At 34.2% G+C, this 14,709-nt stretch overlaps 1 protein-coding gene across 1 annotated transcript in view; it reads right to left on the reverse strand.

The window, feature by feature from the left end:
* Window positions 1-3,230: 3,230 nt before the first annotated feature.
* LOC149171309 (putative protein phosphatase 2C 62) overlaps window positions 3,231-14,709 on the reverse strand; it is a 42,188-nt gene continuing 30,709 nt past the window's right edge. Inside the window, exons 2-5 of the mRNA XM_089425925.1 lie at window positions 9,543-9,804; window positions 5,849-6,122; window positions 5,574-5,678; window positions 3,231-3,310 (exon numbers count right to left, since the gene is read on the reverse strand). Coding sequence (XP_089282051.1) covers window positions 3,231-3,310; window positions 5,574-5,678; window positions 5,849-6,122; window positions 9,543-9,804 — 721 coding nt within the window. The remainder of the gene's footprint in view (window positions 3,311-5,573; window positions 5,679-5,848; window positions 6,123-9,542; window positions 9,805-14,709) is intronic.

Here is a 14,709-nt window from a genome sequence, read left to right on the forward strand (position 1 = left end):
TCTGCATAGTATCTTACTTCCACTGTGGATCATAAAGTGATTGTTATTCTTCTTTGTGCCCATACATGCCTCGACTTTTTAACCTTGCTCTGATACCAATTATAACATGTTCACACATATTATTAACCAAATAAACTTAACCATTACTATATATATATATATACACATCAACTTACAACACCACACTGATTAGTCCATGTATCTAGGTATATTGCTTTATTATAAAATATGTAGACATCTGACCTAGGGGTTTAACTGATTGGATTAATGGATGCAACTAATTCAATGCAACAAGACATGGAAATAACAACCGACAGACCCTACACAAAGTTTGGACTCGATTGGAATGATCCACACATATATGTATGATCATATATGTGTGGATCCAATTCTAATAGATTCAAGGGTTTGGATTTCATTTGAGTTGGTAGGGTATTACCCCTACCCCTAACCTTCGCAAACCTTCTCATTTTCTCTACCCTCTTCTAGCGGCTGCTCTGCAACAAAGGGTTTTCGGTTTCTCGGCAACTATGAACCTCCATGGGTGGTAAAACTAACAGGTAATCTTGCAGTTCCCTTCCTGTGATTAGAGAAAAAATCAATCAAGGGTTTCCAATTTTTTTCTATTCTTGAATAGGCTTTACCACAGTTTTTCTTAAAGGCTTATCCTTCTATCGTTGCTTCCTTATATAGACAACGAGTTGGCAATTCAATTTGAAGGAGCGAAAGAATTCATAGATATGGCAGGTTCTCGCCTACTATTTTACCTAAATCTTCAGAATTGAGCTCACTTTTATTTTATTTATTCCAGGTATGATTTTGGCGTATAAATTGGCCCATTTTTAACACGTAAGGTTCAAGTTACTCTTCATACTTTGCAGTTTGGGCTTTTGTCCAGGTCTGAGGCTAATCAATTTCCCACTCGCTGAATTTTTCAGGTACCCTATCTTTCCTTAAGCGGCCTGCTCATTTCAAGTTTATATATGTATTATTGAAACACGGGTTCAAGCAAACTCTACTATACTAAACTGGTATTCCCTTTCCCAAGTTATGTAGTTTTCTAGCTCAAAGTGTCGGTAACCTTGCAATGAAATTTCCTTTGGTTTTTTTCCTCCTTCGGATTCCATCCCCATTTCGGGTGGTCCTTTAAGCACTTGTTTAGGTTAACATGGATTTTTTTTTTTAACGGCTCAGCTATAAGCATCAGCCGTAGCCATTATTGGGGTTGTATAATGTTTATTAGAACTCGATTTGAGTCCTTTCGAGAATGTTTCCTCCTTATGTTTGGAATTCAATTTATCAATTGCATAATCGCTATTTCCTCCACAACTGATGTTAGGTCTGCAGTTTCAGTATACTAAATCTTGTAGTTATTTAGCCCTTTGTCTAAGCGGGAGTGGTCTAGCTTTTGCTATAACAGGGTATTATTTACTCATCTCTGATATTCATCTTTTTTCTATGAACATGATGTCTTTTGCCTACCTCTGTATTCAGTTCTGTTAAATATTATGGTGACTTTGTGGTTATTATAAGATTGTGTGTTCTTCTTTCTCCTGGAAATGAATTTAATTGTGTCTTTAATGATTAAGAAATGTGGTACCAATTTTATTTCCACGGTTTGTTACAACATATTTAATATTACTACTTATCAAGTATATTCTGAGTCTATTTCATGTTGGCATAGTATGATAGTTTTACTTGTATACCAAAGGTTCTTCTTTACTTCTCTTTTCTCCTTGTTTGTTAATTGGTTCCACTGTTAATTAATTCATACCTCAGGTTCAGAGCTGAAGTCCTTCTGGGATTTCTTTTTGGCCCACGAGGTTAATACGACCCCACTGGTAATGGACTATTCGACCCGAGGTGCTTCCAGGGGTAGACTAACCCTACCGAACTTCCAGGATTGTATTATTGTGTACTTTCTATAACAACCAGACTAATTCTGAATGGACATTAAGAACTTGTCCACTGGTCTTATGGTTATCTAATGTTCTCATGGGGCTCACTAAATATATGCCTAGTCTTACATAATAATTAAATTGTATTTTTTAATTACGCCGTAAGGCGTTCCTCTGGGAAGGACTCCCCTCCAGTGCCACTCTGTACCTTCCTGCGCCATTGATTTCGTTGTTAGACGATGGAATTAATATTCACCGTTTGATTCGAAGTGTTCGATTCATTATCCCTGGCCGCGCATCGCATCTGGCATCTGGCCGCGGCGCAAGAAAGGATCGCATCTGGCATCTGGCCGCGGCGCAAGAAAGGAGCGTTTACACGTAATTGGCTGAGGTACGTGGCTCCCTTGGAATGCTTTACGGGGAGACCTGGTCCACTCAACGGCCTTCGCATCACAATTGATCCCATCCCATTTCAGAGTAATCAACCGATCCATATTTCCATTAATTCCTCTAATTTCTCTGCCCATTTCTGGGTTTACTTTCGATTTACTTTCATCCATAGGCGGGTTTCATATATCTCATCTTACTTTCATTGAGCTCCTCCTCTCATCATCGAATCCATCGGTGGGGTGGAGTTGTTGCTACACTAGTGAATAATATGAAGGCTACAATAACCCAACAATGACCAGAAAACTATCAGGTATTTATTGTTTTTTTAGAGTGCTAGATTACTGTTTTTCTGTGATGATCTGCTTTCACTGGTTTTTTAAGCAGAGTTTCCTGTTTTTTGCAATGACCCGCTTTCACTTTTTTCTTTTTCTTTTTTTGGCAAAAGGCTTTCCTGTCTTTTTGAATATATGATTTCACTCGCTTTTTGCAGGCTCTTTTACCCAATTTAAAATTAGTGCGTAAGGAAGAAAGAAACATTCTAAACATACCAGTGATCTGCTGGCTCTCTAATTTTTAAGGCCTCTCTTTCTTTTAAGTTGTAAACTAGTAAGGAAAAGAGAAATGTTTTAATTAAATAGATGGATATATGATCTGCACCAAGTAAAGCGTATTCGAATTGCATCAATCAGGCTTAATCATATCAAGTAGCAGCAGCAACGTTGAGGAGAGGATAGGAGCGATGGGTAGCAGCTTGGATTTTAATGTTAATGGTGATAGTTGAAGTTCCAGGGACCACATCTGCTGTAACAGAGGTAGTTGATGAAGTAGCGGTAGTTGATGAAGTAGGATATTCAGTACGCCAGCTAAAGGCTGCTGTAGCTCCTTCTGCGCCCTCTCCAGGCCATAATGGTCATCCTCCAATACCAAAAGTCTCCGATGAAATCAATGAGTGAAGGGAAAAGTAAACACCAATGTCATTACATATTCCTTCGATATATCAACTGTTTTGGAGTAAGTTAGTAATAAGATAAGTTAGTAACAGTTTTTACAGATGGATGGCAGATTTCCAAGGGATGAAGGTTGATGTAAGGGTTTTTTAATTAATAATAAGTAATTTGACAGAATTGTTTATTCATATGAAGAGAGTTTATGAATTGAAGCATTTTGTAGTAATTTTCATTTCAGTATGATTGAATTTCTAGTATTTGAATACTTTTATATCGATGCCATTGATTTATTTCTATGAAATTTCAATATACATGATGCCTAGATCGTGGTAAAATTCTAATTGGCATATAATTTCTGCACCGTAAGCTTTACTGCATTGACTCTGATGAAGTCTTTTATGATAAATTCGCGCGCAGCTTATAAATTAGTAAATTTAATCGATAGAATAATATTATGATAATAATACAATTTTAAAATTGTATTCAAATTGATGCATAAGGATTTTCTCATGGTTAATAAATTCTCTGGTTTCATTTTCTACTGCATTTCTTTCCATGGAATTATAAAGTGTTTTAGGATCACCGTAGCAATGAAAGGACGTCTTCGTACTGAAAGGATTGATCTCATGAGACTACAATATTGTTTGGTGCAGCATAATATCAAAGTAGCTAATCGTAATACAGTTGAGCAATGGGATGGATACAGAATACCATATAATGTGACAACTTAATAGAGTTGAGTTGTAATGTGACAACTTAATAGAGTTGAGTTGATTAATTAATAGTGAAAAATAAATAATTTAAGATAATATTTTCCTATCTTTAATGTTTTGAAATATTAAAATATTCTTGAATTTATGAATTATTATTATTATTTTTAAGCCACGTTCATATGAGAGTTAGTAATAATAATATATATTTTTTATTATCTTACTCTAAAATGAAATAAGACATTCAAGGTGTTCCTTGTAACATAGATATAAACAAAACATCTAAAGAAAAGTAATTTCACAATGATCCAGTCCAAGAAAACAAGGTTTTCCACAAACCAATTAAGCCTTTCAACTTTTTTGGCTTATTTTCTTATATCAAACATTTGTGCAGGGTTTCAACCAATTAACATTTCATTTTGTATGTATTTACAAATCAATGATTTTGGGATCAAATCCCACAAAGCAATTCTATACCTGCTCTTCAAATTCCTTCAAGCTTTTGAAAGTAAAACCAATGAATTATCAATATAATTTTACTATAATAAAAAACAATTAGAAAGCCTTTAGCCAGCGCAACATCTCTTCTAGAAAAATTCAACAATTCCAATTTAATAATCCTATCGGCCTCTCTTTGTACCTTTTGGGACAATTGCTAGTGAATAATATGAAGGCTACAATAACCCAACAATGACCAGAAAACTATCAGGTATTTATTGTTTTTTTAGAGTGCTAGATTTATGGATCTGCCTGTGTTTTTGAATTTTGTTGATCCATCTCTTTTTCTTATATTAATTCATCTATCCATCTCTGTAGGGAAAAATACAACGAGAGGCTCCACTCATCGATGGAAGCCAACGCTGGAACAAAAAACTGTACTTGAATCTATTCACAAAAGCGGCATTCATTCACCAAGAGGATTACCAAACATTTGCAGCAGTATGGCAAAGTTGAAAATAAAAGTTCTGTCTGCAAGTATTTGATTCTGATTTGGAAGCATTGCCAACACAGCAGGAATCATTACGCATTCAAAGGCTGATTATGTCTGAAATAGGCAAATTGCAAATTTGTTTTGTGAAGGTCTTGGAGAAAGGGGATAGCTATGAGGTTCAATACACACATTTTATCAATTTGCTTGACTTATCATTCTGCTTCCACATACTATCTGTTTTAGCATTCTATTCGATTAGAAGAGAATTCTTGCCCATGTATACATTGCTAATTTGTAATAATATAATGCATCTTTGATTCAACTGGTGAGGTCGACGGAATGTTAAGCCAACCACCTTACCTCCATTCTCGCTACAGTTTTCCGCATTCCTATACCATAAGTTAAGGGGTGACACTACGTGCAATTCCAGGGACTGGGCAGATAAATGCCCCTCGGATCTGGCACCTAGGGAAAGGAAATCCTCTCTTTGCAATGCAGTTACTTGGGGCATATTTCTTTAAGAACTTCAAAAAAGAACCTCTCTGGTATTCAGATGAAGTATTCGAGTAAAATTAATGACAATACAGTAATCAAAAAAATTTCCTAGATGCTTTCTCCCATGAGATGAGTTTGCGAAAAAAAATATGCATCTAACAGTAACTATGCAAATAAGTAAATGATTGGAAAAAATGCCTTGCCTTCCACAATCCATCACTAGCCAAAATGAGAAATTTTGTGGTTGCATCTATGGTCGTGTCTCTCACATCTGGTTCTGAACTTAAATGAACTCGAGGTACATCTCCTAATATATCAAAAAAAAAAAACGCCATTAAGTATACATTTTCTCCTGTGACCATTCAAATGTTACTCTTGAGCTAGACCATTAAGATAGAATTATAAAGTTACAAATCAAAAAATTATTTAAGTATGTTCTCATTAAAATTAATCTCTGCACATCATTTGTAGTTGTACCTGGCAGGAGTGTCAGAAATCCACCCTTCTCGATGTTTTGGCGTTCAATACTTGGCTCATGATCAACAGTCAGCTCAATAGCAATGTCGTTTTTCAATATAACAGCCCTGGAATCCCCTGTATTTGCTACAAAGAGTTTTTTCCCATCAACTAAAATAGCAGTGACTGCTGTGGAGCCACCGGGCCCTAAATCAGCTGCCTTTGCTAAAATTTTCCCATCAGTCCGGTTGTATGCATTCTTGATGGCACTTTCTGGGTCTGTCCAGAACTTCGGCTCCATTATTATCAGAGATACTTGTCAGCATTAAAATACTTAATTAGCATTTTACACCATACGAAACTTTGAAAATAGCAAGTGACAACCAATACAACGAATGGCAGATCAGTTGTAAAAGCATTTTACTGGATGTGCATCAGAGTCAGAAATCTCATCTAATATACAATTTTTTTTTCTAAAGAGTCATTTGAGAACCATCATATTTATATAAATGAAGGAAATTATCAAAAATGATAACGATTTGTCACAAACGCAATTTTTGCAATAAGGAAGCACTATTGCTTTATGCCATGACGTAATGCTACTATTGGACGTTTTTTCTTTGGATAGGTGCAAGAGACAAATGAACATATAAGTATAGGAAATATATGAACAGTTTAAGCTATTTGAAAAATAGTGGATTTACGTATGAAACATATTCAACTAGAAATATGATGGGGAAAAACAAGAAATTCATTATATGTGAGAAGTAAAATGTTGGAGAATCTTCGCCTTTGAGGTTTGAGAAATGGACATGGCAATATATCACAACTAGAAAAATCTTGTTCATTGAAGCAGATCATTGTTACAATTAACAATATATATCATATGCCAAAGATAAAACACAGGAAATTAACCCATGAAGTCAAATGCAAGTAGAAACACCATAATAGAACCAATAGAGGAGAAAACGAAATTGTTTCACAAGTTACAATCAAGTTAGGAAATTGAGATAAACATATGCAATTTGGAAAATGGAAAGAAACTTTGAACCTGCTCCAATTTAATGTATAATTTTAATTTTTGATTGACTAGCGATTGCAAAACAATACATGTCACAATACAATCAACTATAAAATTTAAATAGATGTTGAATTTTGATTACAAGTATTCCCCATGATTCATAGATGGTAAACCAGGTAGACCATCAGCATTGATTACAAGTATTCCCCATGATTCATAGATGGTAAACCAGGTAGACCATCAGCATTGATTACAGTGCATAACCCCAAAGGAATTGTAAGAGTTGAACTTGTGACATCCCATTTCTGAGAAGTTCAATGTCTAACTCCAAGGCCAATCAAGCCAACCCCAGGGCTCAAAAATAAGATAATAAAAAATATATGCATTTGGTAACGAGGCGTGATACCTATCATCCAGCTCAGAAAGGATATAGGTTGGTAACAATTGAAATAGACTTACAAATTAGCTAATTTAGAGAGTTTCATTGTGGGCAAAATCAAGAATCTCATTCTAGATTACGATTTAAGTTGGGAATCAAACCCTACTCAACTAATGAAAGGACTGAAATTTGCTAAACCCCTTTCCAGCACTAATTTAAATATGTAGACTATAGATTGGTACTACCCAGGCACTCCCTAGGTGACATTATCAAGCAGCGCATCAGTAGCTACAGAGTGATTGATACAGATGTGGATGCTTCTTCTCCCTCCTATACTTTTTACATCTATACCTAATGACAAGTAATGGGCACTTCCACAGTATGTTGTAACTGGTGTACTTTTGAGCCCCGTCGACCTCTCTTTTGGTCACCCACTGCCATTAATAAAACTAGTCTTATCTTATCTTCTGTCGTCTGTTAATAGGAAATGGTACTGTAATATAAAAACAATACTAAATAGCCAGGACTAACTCTCACCAATTTAGATCCTCATCTAGGTGAGCACTTAGTGTCTATACTTTCTTTTCTATATTTGAGGCCAATGTACATCGAGAAATTACACTGTACAATACAAGTATTCAAGAGACATTTGCTATCAATTCCATCTGAGCAACGACAATCTCAGTTACATACCATGAACCACGTAATCCAAATGTACATCAAGAAATTAAATTGTACAAAACAACTATTCGAGCGACACCTCCCATCAATTCCGTTTCAGCAAAAGCAATCTCGGTTATTTACCCTGAACCTCAAAATTTTGACGACATGGTTCATGGTATACAACTGAGATTGTTGTTTGCTGAAATGGAATTAATGGAAGGTGTCACTTGAATAATTGTTTTGTACGGTGTAATTTTTTGAGGTACAATGGCCTCAATAGCCATTGGGTTCTAGGCTTATTCTACATTACATCTTTAATATCGGAAGCAGGATCCAATTTGACCCATATTTAATATCGGAAGCAGGATCCAATTTTACCCAGATCTATATACATAATAATAATAGTGGATTGAGTACCATCAAAATTGTGTAATAAAATAAATTTTGTTATTTTAATTTTTTATTAGTTTTTTTTAACAAATTTGATTTTTATTTTATTTGGTATAGAGAGTAAATGTTTGAAATTGTTGGTGTATAATTAGCCCATGCCATACATTTCAATAATGAACATTGCATGCAGTTTTGTTAATAGTGTTTTTGTAATTCACTGTTAAACAATTAGAATTAACCATATGTAGTGGTAGTAGGCAAGACCTTTTTTCGCACCATTTATGACTGAATTTTTTCAAATTTTATGAAGAAAATTGATATTTAAAAGTCTCTTTCAAGAGGTTCTAGGGAATTTGTATTTGGAAAATATTATATCCATGGTTTATAAATTACTCACAAAAAGTTGATTCAAAGTAAAATTCCAATTTCTATTGTGATGGGTTAGAAATGGTTTTAACTATTGACTTTTGTATTTTAATTTTCCCCTAGCTTTTAAATACATTTCAAACTCTTTAATTGGCTTCATGGATTGTGAATGCTTAGAATTATTGACCTAAATATATGTATTATTAATGTCTTTTGCAAAACAACCCTTCACAACCACCATAAATAAAATAGACCCTAAAATCTTTGAACCCCACACAATATTTAAAATTTTTAAATCAGTAATATTATTAAATAAACTAATATCATTTTTTTTTTGAGAAATTTAAATTTTATAAATTCTCAATATTACTTGCAGTTATTCTTAGCTGTAAAAATTTTACACATTTAGGGACGAAAGGCACACTCATCATAAGTTTTACTTCATGAATTGGAAGGTCAGTTTACCAAAAGAAAAATATAGTATTTTCTTGGGAATTTCACGACAGTAACAAGGTGCTCTACAGCCCAGTATTACATAGATGTTGTTACATATATATATGGCAATATCTAAAAAATAAATAAAATAGCATAGATCCATCTTAAACCCGGATCTCTCAAATACCAAGAGAGATCAAATAATAATAAAAATTTACACCTCAAGAAATTTGATCCCTCTCAGTACTTGATGAACCCAAATTTGATGAATCTACACTAGTTTTAATAAAACCCTTTAAAAAAATGTTTAAAAAATGTATTAAAACATCATCATTAACAAAATTGAATAAAGTTGATCAGTTCAAAAATTTACGAAAAAGGTTGAAATGCAATACAAAATCTTGCAAAAAGTCCAAGAAAATTTGAGATGACCATCCAAGGCACGAGCACTTCATACCTACCTCATTTAAAATGTTGTCAAAAAGATTTGATTGCAAGTAACATGGGACGCCATGTCCCAAATGTCCATCAAAGATAGCAAAAAGCCCCAAATCATGATCTTCTACATGCCTATACTCTGCGACATGGTAGTCCTCCATATCATGCCTTGTTTTACCCTTCACTAAATGAAATCCATGAATTACTTTATTGTTTGGTAACTTGCAACATCCTTTTCTTGTATCAGATGAGGATGGAGTGAAGCCAATTGCCGTATTGTTGCCACTTTAGCAGCCATTGTAGCCAGTCAAGCATTGATTACGGCAACATTCTCAATCATAAGACAGTCCATGGCTCTTAGTTGCTTCCCTCGAGTGAATATTGTTCATACCTCACAAAACTACGAGGGTTAGATCTATTCACCTAAAGTTAACTATGTTCTCATGGTTATCTGCCTTGCAATTGTCGTAGGATTCCGGGATGGAACACAATTTGGTAATGCATATGGTAAGAATATACGAATTTATATCTGACAACCGAATTTGGTAGTTTTTATCGATTCTTTTGAGTTTCCAAGGATAATTTTAGGTGTTTGGTGGTGCAGAGGTTGCAGTGGTTGGGGTCATGTTCATTACAACGTGCGTAGTAGCCTTGGTCATGCTTGTGGTTGGAACATGCATGTTTTTCTTATACTACCCTTCACTCTATTTTTTGCTATCTTTGAAGGCGTTTATCTATCATCTATATTGAAAAAGGTGCCACAGGGAGGTTGGTGTCCCTTCCTAATTGCAACAATTTTGGTCATGCTTGTGGTTTGGAACATGCATGTTTTTCTTATACTACCCTTCACTCTATTTTTTGCTATCTTTGAAGGAGTTTATCTATCATCTGTATTGAATAAGGTGCCACAGGGTGGTTGGTGTCCCTTCGTCATTGCAACAATTTTTCTGACCATAATGTTCTCTTGGAAATAAGGAAGGTAGAAAAAGTATAAATATTTAGCACAGAGAAAACTCAGCATAGAAGGTTTGAATGGATTGATCGTTGGGATTAATTCACTTGTATCAGGAATTCATTTCTTTTGCAGTGACCTTATTTCTGACTTACCACCGATTATTGAGCATTATGTAAAGAATGTGGGGTTTCTGCATGAAGTTCTTATCATTGTCACCATAAGAATGGTTCCAGTCAAGACAATACTTTTGTCGGAGAGATTTATGGTTGGAAAACTAGAGCCAAAAGGTGTATATAAATGTGTAGCCCAATATGGTTACAAAGATGCCCCAAACATTGAAGGCTCTAAATTTATCAGCCAGGTTTTTGAAAGCATAAAAGACTATCTCAAGCTTAGAGGAACTCATTCCTCCTCACATGACAGAAGTTATGCAAGCAGAAATACAGTGGAAGAAAGTAACTACTCTTAGATGAGGAATTGTAGTAGATTGAATTGGCAAAGAATACAGGGTTTGTGTATCTTCTAGGAAAAATCACATTGAAGACTAATAAGAGCGCTAGGCCTTTTGAAGGATTACTGATTGACAAGCTCTATAGGTTTCTCCAAAACAATTGCAGGTTGATTATGTCTCCCTACAATATACCACCTGTGCATTTACTTCAAGTCAGAATGGTGCAAGAAATTTAGAGCTCATTCACACAAAACTGTTAGAAGACTGAAATTATAAGATTTTACTCATAATAAAACTTTTGGGGCTGTAAAGTTCCTGATCACTCAAAAATAAGATATAATTTTGTACTATTGTTACTATTTTAATAGATTTATAAGATTTCAAAATGCAAAGTTCTGTTGAGATCAGAAGAAATAAGCATTGATTTTTTTACCATTTCTGCAATAAATCATGAATCATGTAGAGTGAACTGGTACATACATGTTTAATGTTTTGTGACTGGTGGAATAGAAAAAAATGATAACAGCTCATTACTTTTCAGTTTCAATCCTTATTTTACAGTAAGGCTCTTATCTTTTGATGAAATGCAGAGGCTAGTAAATTAAAATTTTCAAGAAATCCCAAGTAGAGTTTGTTAAGCGGGAATTTTAAATTTTAATAGTAACTCCTTTTTATCCTTTGTCCTCGGAAATTTGTACACTCTCGAGTTGTTTGGGGCTAAGTACCAGTTGATGTGTTACAGGCCCAAGCCACCAAACAACACTATTACGATGTTGGTCCCTTCAAATTCTGAATCTAAGAAGCCCCATAGGAGCAACAAAATGAAAATGATACCTAGAAAATCACTCTTCTTGCCTAAGCCACCAAAAGGCACCAATCCTAGTAAGGCTTAAGGAGGACCAACGATAATTATAAGGATTCCATGCTTCCACTATACTCTCTATTGCTTTATGATCCAATATGTTTCTCATCCTACCTTTCCATTTTGTTTTGAATGTGGAGTCTTTACAGCCTAAGCCCCTATAGCAATATTCAAAATGTGGCTAGCGTTGCTTTACAATATCTGTAGATGACAGTATGCAAAATTGTTTTATTATTATTGTTTTGATTTAATGTTTCATTATGCATACTAAATCTTTTTTTCATATAAAACCAAATTTTAAATGTTTACTCATTTACAAATACTACAACAGATACCCCTTTTTCGGATTGATGTTTATGAGTAGTAGGCCAAAACTTGCCAAACACTTCAATTTCTTTTCCAAAATTTCAAAGATGCCCATTTGAAAAACCTTAACATAATGTACAAAAACACGTTCACATAAACAACAACTACTACATGGATAATGGATAACCTCTACCTGACATTAACTATAACTCATTATCATCCACCCATGCTTTCAAGAATGTCCATTCACATGTTGCTATTCTTCCACAAACTACTATTACTTACAAAATATCCCTATTCAAAACACACATAACTAATAGTTTCAAGTGTAACTCAATATCATCCACGCTTGCTTTCAACAATGTCCATTCAAATGTCACTATTCTTCTACACACTATTATTTACAAAATATCCATATTCAACATACACATAACTAACAATTTCAATTGCAACTCATTATCATCCACCCTTGCTTTCAACAATGCCCATTCGCATGTCGCTATTCTTCCACACTCTATGCCTTACGGCGTTTCCTTTGCAACATCAGGTGCAAATGCTAGTTAAGACTGTTATCACAAAATTTACTTTAACATTGTCAAGCATATTTTTCATACCACTTTCATGCCAACAATAATACTAAAACAAACAGTACAAAATATAATTATCTATATAGATCCTTGCAGCTTAGGAACTCTACCAGAGAAGTGCTCTCCTCCCTTCCAACGAGATTGGCAATTACCTCTATGTCTCCCCCTAAGCTGCTAAACTTCCAACAGTTCTATGATAGTGATTTTTGAGTCAAACATTCAGATATCGAGACTCACTCGAGTCCAATCTGAACAACTCCAAACCTCTGTCTGTCAGGTGAATAGTTCCACTGATTCGACCCAACTCAAGAACTAATACTCACACCTCTGTCTGTGAGGTGAATAGTTCCACTGATTCGACCCAACTCAAGAACTAATACTCACAGCATAGCTCTATGCTACTTTCCTGTCCAATTCTAAGGTTGTCCCCGTCTCCTTTTTTCCTCCCAAAAAAGGAATTCAAAAAGAAAAAGAAGCAACCCTCTCATTCACCGTGACTCTTTATCTCCAGAATGAAAAACAAAACCCATAACCGTCACAACTATTCGGAAGTTAGATTTTCATCTATAGCTCTTCCGAAAATTCCATTCTTCTAAAAAATTCCTTTCAAGATAAGAGAATATTCACATAACGACATATGTTGTTGTCCAGGGTTTATATAAATAACTCTTTTAAATATCAAATTCACCTATAGTAAAAGTAAGGAGTCGACGGCCAAAAGTGGTCAGAATCCGGGCAAAAAAATTTCAAAAAATCTTGTAAAGGCAGTATTTGAATCGTGTTTTTGATGGTGGAAATAGATTCAACACCATCAAAAACGTCTAGGACAACTAAAATTTTGAAATTTAACAACTATAACCTGGATTTACAATAATCTTTGCTAGATTTTCTCTAAATATAACCGGAATTTCCATAACTTTCTGAGCAACTCCTCCACCTCATTGACTATGTATAAAAGTAATAAGAGAAATTACCAACATCTGCTGAAACTCACTGGAGTGAGCATGATAAATGTTGTGGGCATGTGGTATTGCACACGGCATGACTTGTCTAGAGGTGGAGTTTCCTAAGACTTCAATTCTCTTCCGTCACCCGTAGGGCGGACGCGTATGTTTCCTGAAATGGATGACGCATCCCACACAGCGTGAGTCACGTAGGGGTGGACTTTTATACGAAGTCAATTTTTTCCCGTCACGCGTGCCACCTTCTTTCATATTCTTAGGATAGCCTCAATCAATTTATTCCCGTTTGGAGTACGTACAAGAAGATATTCATGAACGCGAAGATTCTTAAAAAATTATAATCCTACTAACTAAATCGAGCAAGATTGCATTATACATCATTATCATTTATAAAAAAATTCAATTACAAATATATTTCTTTATACATCATTATTATTTATAAAAAAATATCAATTAACAAATAAAAAATCACTTATTTAATTTTTATAATTTTAAATTTTTGATAAAATATTAATTAATAAATAAAATATATATAAAAAAGGTGAGAGAAAAATATTAATAATTAAATTTAACCAAATATAAATAACATAGAAAATTAATATTTAATTAAAATTAGATTTAATTAAACAATAAAATTGACATGAAAATGATATATTTTTTCATCAAAACTAAAATTTATTAAATAAAATTAAAATAATAATGTTGTATAATAATTCTTTAATAATAAAGAATATTTTTATTAATAGAGATAAAAAAATAAGCTTTCAATTTTTCATATTAATAAAATAAAGATATATTGAGAGGTCAGTGGTTCAATTCCCTTGTTGCTTTGTGGTTGAGTTGGTAAGAAGTGATCTTTTTGGATGGATAACATAGAAAAAAATAACATAAATTGATAATCTAAAAACACATTTAACTAAAAACAACATTATAATAAAACCAAACTAGATCTATCTTAACCCTAGATCTGCCAAGAGTCCACCGGGATCAAATCTCTTGAGGTGCAAACCTCTTTTTGGGTGCAAAACTTGAGGAAATGTTTGCACCTCGAGAGACTTGATCCCTCC

This window comes from Pinus tabuliformis, chromosome 4_2, assembly GCF_031772625.1.
Source record: "Pinus tabuliformis cultivar Carrire ecotype Pingquan chromosome 4_2, CPIR1, whole genome shotgun sequence".
NCBI classification, from domain to species: domain Eukaryota; kingdom Viridiplantae; phylum Streptophyta; class Pinopsida; order Pinales; family Pinaceae; genus Pinus; species Pinus tabuliformis.